The 19,505-nt window shown below is 44.4% G+C and overlaps 1 protein-coding gene across 1 annotated transcript; it reads left to right on the forward strand.

Annotated features, from left to right (window-relative positions):
- Positions 1-896: 896 nt before the first annotated feature.
- On the forward strand, positions 897-5,162 carry LOC125535153. Its single transcript, XM_048698199.1, has 2 exons — positions 897-2,102; positions 3,794-5,162. Exons 1-2 carry the CDS (start codon positions 1,576-1,578, stop codon positions 4,866-4,868), a joined length of 1,602 nt encoding a protein of 533 aa, XP_048554156.1. The 5' UTR covers positions 897-1,575; the 3' UTR covers positions 4,869-5,162.
- Positions 5,163-19,505: the final 14,343 nt, after the last annotated feature.

Consider the following 19,505-nt stretch of genomic DNA (forward strand, 5'->3'; position numbering starts at 1 on the left):
TCCACATGCAATTAATATATTGTTTAAATATTAACATCGCACGTGCGCATTTACTAGTCTTCACAAGATTCCGAATAGGACAACTCAGGTGCCCTCAGACCCACTCGCACCCGGCGGCACATAGAACAGACACGCAATCTTTGTGTCTCCATGAGTTGGGTTCGGAAGCTTTGCCTATTGGTTCATGTCATCAGAGGCTACGGCGACGAGCCGTGCAATCTCACGTCACGTAGTTTATGGAGCCATATTCTGTCCTTTGCTGAGGCGCGAGAGGCCACGATACTCCGGCGACTTCGGCATCAACCGGAACAGGAGCAGGCTTCTTCTCCAACGACAGCGAAATCAACGAAATTTCGATCGGTTCAACGTAGTACTTCCTTCGTCTAGAATTACTTGTCACGAAAATGAATGTATCTAGACATATTTTAATTCTAGATACATTCATATTTAAGACAAGTAATTTCGAACGAAGAGGGTATGTACTAGTAGGAAAGATATAGAAAAGAAAAGAAAAGATAGATATGCCTACAGAAAGCCACCACCGCCAGTAATAACGTGGATAATAACATATTAAAACTGACCAGTAACAATCGCTGTCCGTCGTACGAGTAGTGAAAAAACAGGAAAATCGACGTGTTCTCTCTCCTAGTCTCCGATCTATTGTACTACTTTCTTCGTCTGAAAATACTTGTCATCAAATGGATAAAAAGATATATATCTAAAACTAAAATACATCTAAATACATCCCCTTTTATCTATTTTGAAGATAAGTATTTTCGGGCGAAGGGAGTAGTATTTAATATCTAATCAAATGCTGCTTGCTCATATACTGATATAAAAGTAGCCCCCCTCCCTCGCTGCCAGTAAAACTAGTATTACTACTCCAATCAAAAATCCCGCAATCAGTTAAAAAGTTTATCTATAGTATATACTCTCTCCGTCTCAAAATAAGTGTCTTAACTTTGTATTAATTCTAGTATAAAGTTGTACTAAAATTAATATACTTATTTTGAGATGGAGGAAGTACAAGATAGGTATTTCCTTTGATCTATATTACTTGTCACAGTTTTAGTTCAACTTCAGTACAAAATCACCATGCGACATGTGTGGTAAGCAATTTAAATTATTCGAAAAGTTATACTAAATCAAATCTACTCTTCCTGTTCACTTTTATAACACCTTGTAGACAACTCACACATCATCCAAAACAGTGCAATGTGGGCTGTCTGAAACGTCTTATAAAAATGAACGGAGGGAGTATTGAGAATTTGCCAAGGAGGCATTTGTATACAAGTCATACATAGATGAAATCAAACCTTTTTAGCCCTGCAAAAAAACGTTTTTAAACCTCGGAGGAGATTTTAATTCGGCGAGCAGCTAGAAAGATAAGTAGGTTCACATCAGTTGTTGCTCTCATCGCCACCGTCCTCAAATTTCAGCCAAAAGCAAGCCCAACCAACACCTTTGCAAAAACGGCCGAAGGCTTCTCCGTCCGTCCCCGCGTTCCTTCACAGTGGCAATTCGCCCCCTTCCCCGGAACTTCTCCGAGCCCAAGCAGCGTCGCCGGCGGCGGCCATGCCTGAATTTGTGTACGCCAACCTGTCTTGCATTCCGAATCTCCATTGCGCCTCGGCCCCGCCGCCGCGCCCTTTGTGCGCCTCCGCGGCGGCGTATCTTGCCCTCCACCTCGCCGCGCCCGTGGCCGTCGCCGTCGTCTGGTGGCTCTGGAGGAACCTCCTGCTTCTGCGTCTGCCTCTGCCTCTGGACGGGTTCGCGGGCGGTAGAGACGGCCGCCGCCTCCCGGAGGACCAGCCGCCCCGCACCCGCACCGTGGTGGACGCGGACCGCGTGGCTGTCGCCGCCGCTACCGCCCGCGGCTTCTTCGAAGAGGAAGAGACCACCCGTCCGATCCTCCTCCGTCGCAGGGCGCCCCACGCCGGCGCCGACGGATACTTCCGGTACCCGCAAATCCACTGCCTCGAAGCAGTTCCTCAAGTCCGCCTCATCGATGCCGAATTCATGGAGGAGATGACGCGGGGGCGGCGTCACGCCGTCGGCATGCTCAGGCAAGCCGCGATCCACTACCACGACCCCATCCGCAGGTGTTGCACTCTACCAATTCCTCATCCATCTCTTTCTTTCTTTCTTTTTCTTTCTTTCTTTCTTGTTTCAGTCTGTACGATTTTTTTTCCACGGAAATTTCATTCTGTATCATGTATCTGTCCCTGTTGCCCTGTCAGGTTCAGTTAGGAAACATTTTCGATTCTCTCCAAATTTTCATTTCGAGGGCTAACAATAACGTTGCTGATGCGTTGCAGTCTTCATTCACTGCTCTCTGAAACGTTCAGCATATTAATTTTTCCAGTGGGATTCAACGAACAGTGGGTTTCCATTTTAAGGTAGTAGTATACAGGTACTCCCTCCGTTCCAAAATAGATGACCCAACTTTGTACTAATTTTGTACAAAATTAGTATAAAGTTGAGTCATCTATTTTGGAACGAAGGGAGTAGTATTTATCCCGGCTAAAGATGCAGACAGCCAGTGGTTTAGCATAGATTTATAGCCACAAGTTGTTCCCAAGGTTCAGTTAACCGCTGGAATATACAAGTTCAATAAGCCATACTCATACAAGTTTGAAACACAAAGCTCAAGCTGCACTTCTCCTTTGCACCACTGGGTTTCTGCTCTTCATTTTCTACACACACACGCACTGTATGTTTGGCTGTGAACTGCTGTTCCGTCGATGAAATGGCAAAGGGGTTGCCTGATTCGAGTTTTTTTACTTGATTAACGTTACACCGTTGAATGGATCCAATGGCTAATGTTGTAGTCTGTAGTCCAAAATGTTGCATTCAGATGTTATCTGGGTTTCATGCTGCATGCTTTGTTAGTCGATATCATGCCATGTAATTGTCAATGTTGCAGTAAATCTGAGTACTAGCAAATGTTGATAAAAAAAAGCACTCGAAACCCCATCTAGGCACTCCTTATTTCGTATCAGCAAACCTCTCTGTTTCTATGTTGGCGTAGCTCCCTGGAGCACTCTTTAATTTTCAACTCCAGAGAGGATGTATGCATGCACCTATTTTTTATCGGATACTTCTCTTTAAAGACTATTTTCTATGAAATGGGCAACATTTTCTCACTGCCTGGCACGGCTCTAGTAGGAGCAGTTTGGTATTTTCTTCTCTAGAATACAGTTTGGTATTTTCTGTGTAGGCAGTAGATTTTACTAGAATCTATTATGTGAATATGGTGTTTTCATCGGGATATTTTTTTAAATGTGCAACAGTTCTTGCCCCCAAGGGAATCACCGGAGCACTATCTGTGCAATGTGCTTTGATATGGTAGTTTCTCCATACTTTTCTGCAATGTGCAATGTTTCAAAGTCTCTCTATATGTATGCTGGACTATCCAGTCCTCCTCACCACACACTTTCTCTGTTAGACCCAGTTACAGAACATTTTTAATACCACTTCCGAGTTTCGGAATCTTAGCTTTTTCCATAAAAAGGGAAACACATACACCTGCCATGTACTCCCTCCGTTCCGAATTACTTGTCGCAGGTATGGATGCATCTAGATGTATTTTAGTTCTAGATACACCCATTTCTACGACGAGTAATTTGGAACGGAGGGAGTAGCATATTATGCCCTGCTTTCCTACCAATTGCTACACATTTCTACTTTTACTTGTAATGGCATTTGATTTTTACAATTTCTGCGGAGCTTTTTGGAAGTTTCTATGCACTTTGCAGTAGATTCTAATGTTTGAATCTTTTCCATGAAACAGATTGTCCAATCTCGATGGAAACCCATCAGTTTTCCAGGGAGATCCTTGTGTGTTGGCCACAGAATCAACTGATATTGTTATCAAGCTAAAAGTTGCTACTGCACTTGTCTGCTTCATATGGCGAGAATTGAATGGGCAAAGTCAGCAATTATGTCAAGAAGTAAAAGAAGAGTGCTTTTCATTGGTTGCTGGGCAATCTGTTGAGAAGCTCCTTGAGGTAGCACGTTCATTCAGCGAGGCAAGTTGGTGCGCTTGCCATGTTAAGGAAGTGCTGACTACCGTTGACGCACTCGTTGATGTCCTGTACAATTTACAGGGCTTACCTTTGAACAGATCTGGTGAGATTGCTGTTATGTCGTGTAAGATGGTGGCTAATTTAAGCGGATTACTTGATCAGGCTGCAAGTGGCATCGATAACAGTGAAGAATCTACCATTCATCCAGCAACTGTTGTTTTCAATCAAGTCCTGGAGTTTCTCGACAGCAACACAGATATGGTGCAGTTAATACTTGCTACTGGAGATTGCACCGTTGATCCTTACTCTCACGTGTTTGATTGCTGGGTATCCAAGCTGGAGGAAGATGCAAAAAAGATGTGCCAAGCTGAAAAGGATCGAGAATACATAATCCTCTTGAATAATGCGTGTGATGTTTGGCAGATGATGCGCCATCCAGGAGCATCCTTTTGGAATGTAGAACTGGTGAGCAGGCTCATTTGTATGATCCAGAGATACAGAAGGGGCTACTTTGAGGAATGTTGGGTTCCACTTGTGCTGTCATTACTGAAGGAAGATTATCCGAAGAACCCGCGCAGTTCATCCTTGGCTGAATTTACTCAAGGATTTGTCAGTATCTGCCAACGCCAGATGACCTGGAAGGTTGTACCTAGTCTTAAGTACGAACTGCGAGACGAGATAAAGAATCTAGTTGTTACACCATACAAGGCCTTCCTGCATGCACTGCAGGGGAATCGGAGAGGACTTTCATTGAAGCGATTGATGTCACGAAGGAGGAGTCAGAATGAGTATACTGCTGAGCAGTTGGAAAACAAGATTGGTGAGTTTTTTGAAAGCTGAAAAGACACCTAAACTACAATGCATAGTTATTTTACCTGTATACTGTGTATCACCCTTGGATGGGTGTTTTTGTTGTTTTTGTGTGTATGCCCCATTAGGCGATAGCGGCACAGGAAGTCTATTCTCTAACAGAGACAATGCTGAGTGTACACAACATTGCGTTCGAAGAGTTCACGAAGTGCATATAATATCTTGATTCTTCTTTGATGTATGTATATGTATGTTCAGTTATATAGAATTGTAACAGTACCCTACATTGAGTAAACAGAAACTCACCAGTTCTGTTTCAGCTTCCATATATGGCTGTAATGCGCTTGTGTTCAGTTTATGAGTGAGAAGTTCACATCTGACAAACACCCCCTTTCTCACTCCCTCCTGATATGAATATGAATATGATAGCGTCTTCAGGGTCAGTCTCAGTCAGTCAATCTCCTGATGAGCCGCACCTTCCACAGTGGCCTCCATTTGCTGCAGGGTCACTTGTTGTCCATGCAACTCGTCACCAGAACTCTCGTACACAACCTGGTGCCTCCTCTCAGTGTTGGGTCAATATTGTCAAACTCTATCCATTCTACGCTGTGAGCACCGTTTTGCCAGCCAATCGGCTCAAGGTTCCCAATGTGTTCAGCCCATCGTTTGGGTTTCTCCCTTTTATTTTTTTTCGTGGACCATTTCCCATTTCTTTCGCTCTTGTTTTCTATTGATTTTTATTTTCGTTTTCTGCTCCGTCTTTATTTATGATTTTACTTATTCGATGAAGATACCCTAAAAAAATTCGGTGAAGTTTTTATTTCTATTTGAATTTTTGGGTGAATATTTGAACACATTTTTAAAAATTGTATGAACATATATAGTCAGGTAGGGATAACTTTTTCAAACACATAAACTCTTTTCTATCAAATTATTAATTTTCTAAAAATACATGAGCACATATATTATATACATGAGCATCTTTTAAACATGAGTTGAACATTTTTTTTTCCAAATGTTCACATTTATATGAAGGTATAAGAACTTTTTCACAATATAATACATTTATTTTTTCTGTTATTTAAACCACTTTTGACAACATTTTGAGTTTAAATATAATATATTTTTCAAAATATAAAAAGTTGCATATTATAAATTTATTGGGGTTGTAGTGGCCAACCCATATAGAAGCCTTCAGAGCGTTGCTTAAAACATCGGATATGAAGCCTTCAAAGCAATGTTGTCAAATTTTTATTGGGGACGCGGGAGTTGTATCTTGCCTTATACTGATTTCAATACTGTTCGCCTACGAGCTGGAGTTTTTCGGCCGGCCTAATACTGTAGAGGCATGCGAGTTTTTTTCCATGTTTTTCTATCAGTTTTTTCACTGTTTTGCACTCTCTCAGTGATTTCTTTGATTTTTTTTGTTTTTATTTTTTATTCCACTTTCTTTCTTTATTTGGATTTCAACCTTTTTATTTAGTTTTATTTGTATTTATATACATTGTACATTTCTAGTATACACCAGGAACCCGTTTTATACACATTTATCATTTTTTAAATGCATGATTAAACATTTTCTAAATATATTTTTTATTCTCTACATTTTTATACACATTATAAATTTTTTGTATACATCTAAACAATATTTATATACATTTAACATTAGAATACATTACTAATATTTTTTAAATACAGGTTCGAAATTTTTGTCAATATGTTTCAAGCATACCTTGAAGCATTTTTTGTAAAATATGAAACATTTAAAAAGAAACTCAGAAAAAGTTATTTACATTGGATTGACAATTTTTTAAATCACAAACATTTTGTTTGAAACATGTGAACATTTTTCTAAATGTAACGTACATTTTTGAAAATTACATTGAATCATTCTTTGTACAATACAAAACATTTAAAAATATCTGTGCGGGCCTTCTTTACATTGGATATACATTTTTCAAATATATAACAATCATTTTGTGGGAAACGCGTGAACATTATTGTAAGTGTAACATACATACTTTACATACATGATCATCTTTTTAAATATGTGTATCGAAGACCTTTTGAACATAAAATCTTCTTTATCATTTAAATTAATCTTCTAAATACACAATCAGTGCATACTTTATATGCATGAGCATCTTTTAAACATGAGTTGAACAATTTATCTTCAAATGTGTGAACATTTATATTAAAGGTACTAGTTAGTTGCACGTGCTTTGCACGTCAGTACTTAATCGTGTGTTCCTCAAAAAAACCTTAATCATGCACAAAAGTAATGAATAACTCAGCAGGGCACTACTCACACAACATTTTCATTTTTCAATGAGTATTGCAAAAAAAAGGTCCATGAGTGTTATAAATAAAGCATAACATAGGAGTGATGATACCATAGACAAATTACATTATTTAGGTGAAATTGATAAATAATTAATTCAAATATTTTGGTATTTATTAGTTCCATGAAATTGCAAAACAAACCAATCGATTTCACCTAGCGTCTGATGCCGAGACGGGTGTGCCGGTGATTCTGAGCTAGGAGTGACCTAGAGCCCGGGACTACGCAACAACATCATTATCGGTGGAGGGGAGACAATAGGTTGATTGGTTCGGGTGGAATGGGGGCGCGGGGAGCTCGCCGGAGATGAAATCTGGCAAGGTTTAGAGGAAGGCCGAGGGGGCAAAGGAGGTGGAGTCGAGTAGGGTAGAGAGCGTGGCGGTGTGCTGTTGGGCCGGTGTTGGGCGATGGTTCCAGAAATAAGAACACCACCACCAAAATGAGGAGGATTATGAAATTGTGGCCACTGGACCTGAATCGGATCGCAGACATAACTTACTATAATAAATTGTTTTAGGCACGTGGCATGTAAGTGGCCCCTTAATTCAACATTTAAGGGAGTTGTTAAATTTCTTTTTGCTTGTCATTTTATATAGAGATTTTTTTCACATGCCCTCTACCCATTTAGCGGAGCACACATTGTCACTAAAACTCAAAATAAATCATTCATCTCTTTATCCTATACTTGTGTTATATTATTTTGATTACCCTTTCAAAAATATTTCCAACATGTAAAGTTGATCCTTATGTCAGGACCATATAGCGAACTATGCAAAGGTACACAGGTGCAACATAACAAAGTATTAACAATGTTTAGAGAAATTTTCTTAAATATCAAAATAATAACAACACACTCATCTTGAATCTAAACACGAAAACGATGATAAAATTATTTTGGGACGTTCTCAAATATGTGATTCGTTTTTTATCTAAGACACGTGTTTTCCTTTATGAAATAATTGTATCATCAACATATATCTGTTCAATTATTGATTTATATAATACAAAAAGTCTTCTATCATATTATGTCTATATGATGTACGCACTTTGGAAGGTTTGAAACGTAAATATATTTTGGTGGTAATAATACATATTTAATTATGTGCACATATTTCTTTAAATTATATTGACATTAGAGAAGTTCATAATCCAAAAACTAAGAAACAAAAAATTGTATTGGCAGGTGGACCAGTAGGACGTTTTCTTCTCTTTTTTTGCACGAACACATTAACATAGATAGGTGTTTTATTTTCGGAAGAGTTGCTAAATCCTACATTCTTTTTTTCGGAAGAGTTGCTAAGTCATAATAGGTTTTAGGAATATCAAAATTATGAAATAATGGAATAGTATTTGACGGTTTCCTACAGCATTTGGAGATTAATTTCATTAAAAAAACTAAAATCCAACATATCAAATATTCTCAGAGCAGCTATAAAAATGAGCAAAGCAAGATAAACAGAGAAATACGGACATGTTGGTGTTGAATAAGGGGCTTATACCAGTAGGGGCAGCTCAACAGGCAAGATCTAATACTAAACGGAAGGAGGCAGGGCACAAAAGTCGACGTGCAGCATGGCTAACAATCCAAAACAATCGCCTTTTTGAGACGCTTTGGCTGGTAGAATTGTAGCGAAAGTTTAGTGGGCGGGCCAAAGGGAACCAAGCTGAAGGAAATCATAAAAAAATTGCTCTCAAAGTCCAGATTCACCTTCACTCTTCACTGTTTCTGTTGGGCATGGGCGGGCCACGCCACAGTTTTGTTTGCACGTAGCTCCGCCCCTGCCACCGAGTACAACAGTGGGTTAGCCAGCAGGTTCGCGAGCGCCCATGCAGTTTGCTTGCGTGGCACCGCATCACACAATGTTGTTGATCAGCCGCTCCACCACAGCACTGCTGCCCAGGAACACAATGGCCACATACAAAGGGGCACTGGCAGCCGTGATGTCGGCGAGCGGTGCGGTGACTTCAGATCGGGCTATATGCGTGGCGCACATGACCAACTCAGCAGCGGCTGATGCATACAAACACACGTATCAAAAGATTGATCTGTTGAGTTCGATCTAACCAGAAACAGCAGCAACACAGGACGATGTAGTGACCGGTAGGCTCCTCTAGCGATAGCGAGCACATGCAGGCAGCCCCGCTTGCCGTCCACGTCTAATACTTCTGCTCTGCCACGCTGGGCGGACGGCGGCCATGACGACTGATGGCGTGGAGATGCCTCGGGGACCTCGGTGGCCGCTCTCCGGGATGCCGCCGCCGTTTCCTGGCGGAAGTGGTGTACAACGGCTGCATACGAAGCGCCGCCGCCCTTCGCCCCTTGCATCTCCTCCTCACTAGTCTCTCTATTCTTCCCTTCACCTGTATACTCTCTAAATTATCTCTCTGTCTTTCTTTCTTCAGGCAAGAGCCGCCGGCCATGGACGACCGTGCTTCACCGCTCCGCCTCTCTCTCTCCATTCTTTTCCTCCCTGCGTGCGCCCGTGCTAATCGTCGCTGCCGCTGTGTTTCTTCGCCAGGAGCTCGTCCGGGAGCAGCCTTGGAGCTCGGCGTCCTCTACCGTCCGATCCCCTGAGTGACCAGGTTAAGCGGAACAAACCTTTGTAGGTCGGGCGAGTTTGATTCCCCTGAGTGAGGAATTGTTTGTTTTTCCTCTTCTCACCGTTTGCCAGGGCCGCCACTGTAGTCGGGTCGTGGCAGGGTGAGGCCCAGGCGCACTGTAGTCAGGACGTGGCAGAGTGAGGCCCAGGCGCGCGACGTAGTCATTATTATTTCAGGCGAGTTTGCGCACAAAATTAACACCACCTTGGATAGTACGATTTTTTTTAAAAATAATGACTTGAAAATTGGATGGACGAACAAAAAACGGACGAAATTACGGTGGTAAGAAGCGATCCGTGCTTTATTATTATTATTATTATTATTATTATTATTATTATTAAGTAAAGATAAAGATTATACACTCAAATCCTGGACACTTCGCATTTTGAGGTTGATTTTTCTCCCGAGCTGGCCTTTTCTTCCCTTTGCAGGTTGTGGTGAGAACCGGGCAGAGTAGATGTCATTTTTTATATAGAAAGAATCCCCTGGAGTTTACTCGAACGATGTAGGATGGGTCCCATAGTCACATGCTTAGTACGAGTGTGGAGGCTGCCATGCGCGCATGCAGGAGCCAGTCTGCACCCAGGCGAATCCCTGCAATAACGGCCATAGGATTTTCATATCCAACGGTATATATTGCACTCGAATCCGAGCAAACAAAAGTGAGCCATTCGATTGAAATTATCCAATGATTCATATTGAGGAGTTACTCGTATACTATATAGTAGTATAGAAGTATAGATAAGAACATTTTTTTCTCACACAAATACTAAATTTCTGTTATTTAAGCCACTTTTGAAAACTTTTTTTAACTTTAAATGAATACTTATTTTTTAAAATATAAAAAATTACATATTATGAATTTTATTTGGGTTGTACCATGGCTAGCCCATATAGATGCCTTCAGGCGATTGGGTGGCAGAAAGTTGCTCTGGTTGGAGAGAGGCTTTGATAGAAGATATAAATGGGCCATGCTGATTTGCCAGCCCATTACAACGTCGTCCTCCCTCTGTTTTTTTTTCTTACTTTGAAATATTGGATTTATCCTAAGTGAAATCTTATCAACATTGACCAAGTTTAAAGAAAACAATATAAACATCTAAAATTATTAAACTAAATTGTAAATGTTATTTTTCTTCAAAAAGTTCATAAATATTTACAAAGTGTGGCTTAAGAAAAAAACTAATATGTAGATTAAATAAAAATGGAGGGAGTTTGCTTTTCTGTTTTTCAAGAAGAAAATCATCCATCTACGAAAAATAATTTTTTAGTATCCGAAAATAAATGATACATTAAAAATCATTTTATCAAGTCCACAATTTTTTTATTTTGCTTTCTAATTCCATGCAAACAGTTTCTGAGATTTGTTTCATGGACACTAAATAAAATATTCATGCATAATGTTCATGTACTCCCTCCTTCCACTTATATATGGCCTAATACATTTTTCGAGGTCACTTTTGACCACGGGTTAGCATAATGATAAATGACATGAATCATACACAAAGCATGCTATTGAAGTCGTATGTGAAAGAGGTTTCTAATGATATAATTTTTATGTCATACATCTCATATATTAATAATTTTATCATTGGTCAAAGGCTATCTCGAAAGACGCATTGGGCCCTATATATATGGAAGGAGGGAGTACCTCATAACGTATTTATGTATTACACAATATAATGTTCATATGTATGAATGTAAATGTTCATGACTTAAACATAAAAAAAATCACGTACTTTAAATATGTAATGTATTTATGATGAAATAATAATATAATAAACATACAATAATATCTGTAAAATAATTCAATACAATATAAAAGGAAACAGAGGAAAAGAAAGCACAATAAGAAAAGAAAGGAAAATGCCACTTTTTCGATAATGGGTAGCCAACTTCATTCGAGCTTCAAGCTAGTCGTTGGCCGGTCGACAGCCACTTATTCCCTACAGGTTTCCGTGGCAGCTTGTTTTTTTGTTTTTCTAACAATAAAATTGACCTCCTAGGAGACCCATCACACTTTCAGGCTTTTGAACCATCCAATTATGTTTGGGCCTTCAAGCAGCTAGGTGAGATTATAATATATGTATGGTATATGCGATAATAAATGATCTTACGAAACATAATGATTCCTTTTGAAGTTTTGGACTCTTAGATTCACATGATTTCTAAAACGCGTGAAACACACGGATATAGTGTTATGTCATATTGAATACTATATGATTGTATGGTTGTATGATTGTGCGCACGAAGAATGTAGAATTGACTTTTTTTCCCTTGCTGATAAAAAAACGTAGATTCTTCATAAGAGGTTGGAGTGGATGAAATTTTTCCTCTGAAATCTAGTACAAAAAATCCTACGGATTTTTTTACTATGGATGGCAATCCTACAAATCAAACAATACACACAGAAAAAATATCCAAACTATCGGGATCCTCCAAATTTTTCATGTGCAAACCTTTGAATCAAAGAGGCTCTTAATTGTGTATTTTAATTTTTTTATTTAATGTTTATTTATTTTACAAACCTACTAATATAATTTGAGAAGGCATATTCTCTTTTTGCATGGTTGTGATTTTAGGAACTTTCATAACCTAGAAAATTACGTAAAACAAATAGACGATCATAATTTCCCGTTCACGAAACCATGCGGAAGAGGGAGCTATGGGATGATACGTACATTTTGAATATCTATTTCTTGGTATAAATTGCTCGTTATTAATGATATTTTACACATTGTAACGTCAACCTAATGTCTCTTCCCGCTTAATTTACATCTTGTACCGGAGGAGGGAAAATTGCCAAAAAAACCATAGAAAAGCACCAATACAAGGATCACTGAAGAAAATAATTTTCCAAAGACCAAAAATATCCAAAAAATACAAAAGTTATTTTCATACGGCAAGAGAATCAGGGGTAGAGCCTACCATGCTTCAAGCTGGCAATGGTTAACCGTTACCCGCGTCCCCGTGGGTAATTACTCTATCAAGGGACGGGGATGTGCCAACTTTATACCCACACGGAAGTTGGTGGGTCAAATACCTTATCCCAGCACGCATGACGGGGATGGGGACGGGATAGCTTTATATGTGCCCGTTACCCGCCTTACCCATGAAGGCCTTACATGCGGGTTCTAAAATTAGTAGATCCCATGTAATTCCCGCCCTTGCCCACCCAAATTTTCACCCAGCCCACACATTTGGCCAAAAATCCCAAAGAAAACCATAACCTAGCCACAACATATTATTTATTGTGCTAAAATGCTATTTTTTCTACTGAAATGCTATCTAAGGTTGATGTTGATTGAATGTATGGGTTTCCCCACGGGTATAAAAAACCTGACAGGTACGGGGATGGGAATATTTTTATCCCTGTAGACGGGGATGGGGACGGGCATGGTAAGGCTGTCACTGGGACGGGGATGGGAGTCCAATACCCGCCTGGGTAATCCCCATTGCCAGCCTAAACCATGCTACCTGGCTTCTGCCCGCGCCAATGGGGCGCTGGGGCCCATAGGGCACCCCCGACCGCTCTCTGGCACACGTGGTCCTATAATACCCCCAAACCCTAGTTATATTTTATGGGATTTTTACGCCACCATCTTCGAGGTGGAAACTAAGCGTATCACTTTTTTTGCCCCCAAAGGGTGACGGTACGAAAACCCGTCGCTACCCTCGATAGAGTGGCAAACATGGTCGAAAGTGCCAGAACGAAGGTAACACAAGGGGGCCGATACGTCCATTTTGCATCATGTTCTCCTACTGTTATTTGCATATTTTTAAAGTTATATTTTACTTTAGGTGTCATTTTGACGCATTTTCTCTCTTAAATTGCAAGTTCTATCACAAGAGGGAGATAGCTTGCAGTTGGAATTCTGGACCTGAAAAGAGCTGCATCATTTGGACATTAAGTGTACTAGTCGAAGGCAAAGCGCATTATTAATTAAATATCTTCAGGTTTACAAGAAACAATTCAATACAAACTGAGCACTTTCTACATCAATTCTTTTATCTTTGCAACCTCGTGCCGAGTTACAACGTCCTAACAAATCCCCACTTTCTTAAATTGCCAAAAATATGTCATATAATTTGGGTTGTTAGTTACTTTACAAACTTTACAATGTTCAGACATATTACCACTTTCTTAAATTGCGAAAAATATCTCACATAGTTTTGGTTAGTGGTTTTACAAACCTGCAGACTTGCAGTCAATATTCACAAAGTGGCAGTTCACATCATGGGATCATATTATGTTTAGAAAATGATCACCACTTCCCTGGAAAAACAAAAGAGAAAGAAAATGATCACATCCATGCATTTTACTCCCTCCGTTCCTAAATATAAGTCTTTTAAGTCCCTCATTTTGAAAAAAAATAAGTCTTTTAAGAGATCACAGTATAGACTACACACGAAGCAAAATGAGTGAACATATACTCTAAAAAGGCTTTATATACATCTGAATGTAGTCTCTATAGTGGAATCTCTAAAAAAAGACTTGTATTTAAGGATGGAGGGAGTATATGTCTTTTTAGTGATTCCACTATGGACTATATCTATATGTACGAACAAAATAAGTGAATCTACACTCTAAAAAACATATATATCACTTGGACGTAGTGGAGTCTCTGCAAAGACTTACATTTAGAAACGGAACGGTGGCAGTACATCACTTGGACGTAGATGTAGTTTTTTTTTTGAAACGAGGCAAAAGACTTGCCATTTTCATTGATTAAGAAGAAGCGAGAATTACCCGGTTAATTGACAGAAAATCAGGCTAAAACCGATACAACCCAACCCATATAACATGGGCACCACCGGCCAACCTGGCCATCGACATGAAACATGAGTTGCAAAGAAGAAAAGACATCCGCCGGGGAGTCGCAAGCGTCATCGTCATCACCGGCTACCTCCGAACGGGCGACTCCGACTTCACCATAGAGCTCCACCAACGAAGCCGCCCCCACAAACAGCTACATAGAAGCAATGACGGCACATGCCAACAGATGGCCACACGCGCCAACAACCGACAACTCCGACTTTGACGACGAGCCTCACAAGGGAAATATGCAGGACTTGCGCCGACGTGCCCTAAAGAGCACCTCAGGCACGCTGGGAAGATCCGACTACCGAAGCCCGAGCTGCGACCCAAGCTCCTCTTGACGCCATCATCGTTGCCAAACAGAAATCGGCGCCCCCGAGACGGCCGCCTCAGCAAACCACGCGGCAAAGATGCCGCCCTTCCACGCGGCAAAGATGCCGCCATCCCACGCGGCGAAGATGCCGCCCTTCCACGCGGCGAAGATGCCGCCATCCACCAGGTCTCAGGTTGTAGCTGGCTCCAAGACGATGCCCCCAAGGAGAAAGAAGACGTGAAGACGCCTTCATCGCCCGACCCCGCGGATCAGAGGTTTTCCTCTGGAGCCAAGGCCGCAGGGTGAGGGATAGAGCACCATACATCAGCGACGCTTCCAAGAAAGAGCGCGACGCCCGTAGGCACCGCCGTCGCCAGCTACGGCAAAGGCCGGAAGAAGGATTTCTCCCTGAGATGCTCGACCACCACCAGCTCGTACCGGCCAGCCACAGACCTCCACCAAACCTACACCAAACCAGCACCGCAGAGCACCAAGGGGAGCTTCCCGTCAGCGCCCGCCCCTGCCAAGGCCGTCCCGTGCGCCCGCCCGACCAACAGCAGCCGTGCTGCCGGGCCCTGGACGCACACCGCAACCAGGCAAGAATTATTAAAGGTCGCATATCCAAAAACAATTGCCAAAAAATGTATGTATGTTCACATATACATGTATATGCATGGTAGCATATTTTTACGTGTGTGAACCGTGAAAAATCTTGCCTCTCTCTCTTTTTTTTGAGAAAATCTTGCCTTCTGCCTTCCTGTCTCATCTGAAATACGATTTTTGGCTATTACTCAGTCATACGGGCCATGAAGCCTGACATTGGGCCAGCTATAGCCACTCCACCCAGTTTTAAAAATGCTAACACCATGTTCTCGAAAGAAAATCGCTAACACCAGGCCACATCACGCTGCTCGCAAAAAGAAAAAGAAAAAACAGGTTACATCACGCTTCCTCTGCCGTCGAGCAGAGCACCTGCTTGCAGCCACAGTGCCACACCCTTTCACATCAATCAGATCCCGTCCCAGCACCTGACCCCCCGAACCCCTACTCAAGGGCAGCCATGGCTCCTGCGTAGCGCACGACCTCGCGCATCTAGCAGGGTTTCGCAGGGTTTCTCAGGGCATCTCCAGCAGTTCGGTCCCCCGGGTGTCTAAATAAAGCGGTTTAGAAGCGTGCCGGCGCTAGTTCGGCCTCTGGGGGCGACCTAGCTCCCAGTCATGCCTTCACGCGCCGGTCTTAGAATGCGGGAAATTTAAACTTGGTCGTTCCCGCTCTCAAAAAACGCCGCAAATCCGGCGATCGGACGTAGTCTGGCGTTACAAAAAACAGAGCGCCGCCGTCGCAAGTTCGCGTGCGCAATGATTCACTCGGCGGGGTCGGCTCCAGGCGTTGGCGGAGTCGGCGTGCGCGGGCTCGGCGGTGCCGGAGCTGCTTCGGTGCTGGGCTGTGTCGGCGCGGCTTCGGCACTGCTGAGCGGCGATGTAGAGGCGTCGTTCGGGTTTGGCGTCTGTGTGGTCGTGGGCGCCGTCGGCAGCTCGCTCAGGATGAGGCCGCGCTGCACCAGGTACCACGCCTTGAGCTTCTCGTCGTTACTCTGGAGCATGTCCGCCCCGCCCATCAGAAAAGCCATGTCGGTGTTTCTCTTCTTCGCGGCGACGTTCGTCCGGAGCAGGTCGAGCTTGATGGCGTTGTTCTTCATCAGCGACGACCACCGCGCCTCGGTCTTCTCTTCGCGTAGGATGGCCCGGGCCTGGGCGTCGGCGAGGCAATGCTCGATGGATTACTGCACTCGCGCGGTTGCCGCGTCGGCGTTTTTCCCCTTCTTTGCCAATTTGTGGCCGTCCGGCCGCCCCTCTGACGCGCCCGGAGTCGTCGCGTCCGGCTTGTATGTCTCCTTGGCCTTGTCGAGGGCACGTCGGACTTTCGCCCACTTCTCGCACTTGTCAATGCGCTTGTAGACGTGGAGGTGCTTGAAGTCGGCGTCTTGGTTGTCGCCCCGATACATGGCGAACATACGCAGCAGCTGCGCGGAGGGACGAACAGTTGGCGGGCGGCGGGCGTAGACGACGAAGATATGCGGGCGAACGGCGTGCGTACCTGATCCTCAACGCTGGCGCCGCTCTCCGGGCGAGCCGCAACCTCCTCGACGATTCCATGCCATTTGTTGCACGCCAACTGGATACGCCCCCAATGGTCGCCATCGCCTTGGAGCCGCGCTGCATGTAGACGCCTTTGAAGTAGGGGTCGACGAGCTTCCGCTCGTCGAACTCGGCCTTGATGCGGTCCCAGTACGTCTCCAAGCTCTGGTTCGGCGGCCGGTGGTCGGGTCGAGGCAGACGACTTTCCATGCTTCGGCGAGGCATTCCTCCTCCTTGGATGTCCACTTGATGCGCGGTTCGCCTGACCTAGCCGCCCGCTTCTTCTTCTTCTGGCGCCCCTTCGTCGGAACAGGAGCTGGCTCCTCCTCCTCCTCGTCCTCGTCCTCGGGTTCCTGCGCGTCCTTGCCGTAGACGTAGCCGAGCTCGGCCTCCATGTCGCCGCTGAGATCCACTACCTCGTCCTGGGTGGCGAACCCGGGAGACGCGGCGGCCGCGGTCGATCCTGTCACGATGATGTCGTCCATGTCGGCTCCCGTGTCGTCGGCCTCGCCGAGGTGCGAGAAGGGCAGCGGTCCACGGTAGAGCTGGGGCGTCGGCATGGACGCGTAGGCGGCGGGCGGCGAGTAGTTGTATGGAGGGTACTGCACGCCGACGAAGGCGGGCGAGGGCGTGCGCGTAGCGGGGTGACCATGAGGGAAGGTCATGTTTGGGTTGAACCCACCGTGCGCGTCGCCGTCGGCGTAGCCGGGCGACGATGAACCCCATGGAGATCCGACGCCTTGCTGTCCCCAGGGCGCGTACTGGGCGTGGCTGACGACGGGTGGATTCATCCCCGCCTGGTCGACCGATGAGGAAGACGCCGCCGCGCGCGCCGCGTTGTCGCGGGCCTTCTTGGCTATGGCCCTGTTCCGTCTGTCGGCGGTGACTGCTTCGCGCCGCTGAACTTCCACCCTCCACTCGGCGTTCGACAGGCCCGGTGGCTTCGATGGCGGCGCCCTCGGCTTCCTCTGCTTCGGCTGGGCTACGGCGCCAGTCGCGGTTACCGCCGCGCGCGGCATGGCGTACTTCTTCGGCGGCATGGCGGCGACTGGAAGGCGAGCGGGAGGGGGTTTGGCGGGAGAAAGGGAGAGAATGGCGGGAGGAAGGCGAGCGAGCGGGAGAGATGCGAGGGAAAAACGTCAAGAAACGGCGGGAAAAGGTCCTCGGGTTGCCTCCAGGGCGGGCCCACGTGCCTTTTTCGCTTGTGCCGGCTCCCCAAGCGCCCTCCAGGGCGCCGGGTTCGGCCTGAGTCTGCCAGCACCAGTTTTGGCCCGAGCTGGCGAAAAGCGGGTTTCTGAGGACACGACTGGGGCCTTTTTTGATGCCGGTGCAGCAAAATCGTCTGGAGAGGGCCTGTTGGGGGCGCGGTTAGAGATGCCCTCAGCAGGCACGGCGACGCTCGCATCCGGCCGCGCAACAGACGTTGGCAGGTGCCACGCGCCACGCCTCCAAGGCTCCACCGTGATGGGGACCACCAATCTATTTGCTCCACACATCCACCCATCTAGGCAAAAGGAGGTTGGCAAGCATCGATTTGCCGGAGGCTGGATTTTCTGTGGTTTGTGGAGTTTTCTAGAAGGAGCTAGTACTGTTTTTGGATTGTCAGGAACACTGTGAGTAGCGAATCCTTGTAACATGAGCCGTTCGATCTAATAGATCCTACGGCTACAAGTGAATTGATTATGCTAGTGGTGGGTAAAATAGGTGAGGCCATGGTAGATTCAAATATTCATGTACTATAGTAGTAGAGAAAAATAGGTAATGGCAATCGGGTCTGGGTCCTTGTGTGATAAAGACCGAAACCTGAGAAGGCTTGGACCTACCCAATTTCTCGGTTGCATTGGCCCATATGTGTAGCGGACTTGACGCAAAGGGACATGCTTCGACAGAGCAATGCTGGCGTTTATTGCCTTAGTCGCTCCACACAGCTCTCCCCTCGCCAGCGAAACCAACGTTCACACCCCCTCGCGAGTACAAATTAACAAGCACTTGCCATGATCTAGGGGTAGTTACCCCTATTTGTTAGCTTCTCCATTGCTTCTTGGTGTTCTCATATGTATTCTTATTCATGGTAACTCCTTTTGCGGATAATTCATAAAACAATCATTTATTATACGTGTTGCCCATAGCTTGCCTAACTTCCTGGTTGTAGTTGGTCTTTACGCCAAGGGTGCAACGGGTCATCTAATAGTATTGTAGCCAATGGCCTAGGGAAAATTCTACAACACCTATCACCACTGGTTCCACACTTGCTCTCTTTTACTTTATTGCAACTTTAAATTTTAGTACCTTACTTTTATTTACATGCACTTTTACATGCTTGCACATAACCTCTTTTATACTTGCAAATTATATTTTGTTAGAGAGTCGGAAAGCCCTTGCATGGTGTACACATGGTTGTATCAGTGGCAGATAGAGTATCGAGGAAGTAGGATTCCTACGTTTAGCTCCCTTG

This window comes from Triticum urartu, chromosome 2, assembly GCF_003073215.2.
Source record: "Triticum urartu cultivar G1812 chromosome 2, Tu2.1, whole genome shotgun sequence".
Taxonomy (NCBI): domain Eukaryota; kingdom Viridiplantae; phylum Streptophyta; class Magnoliopsida; order Poales; family Poaceae; genus Triticum; species Triticum urartu.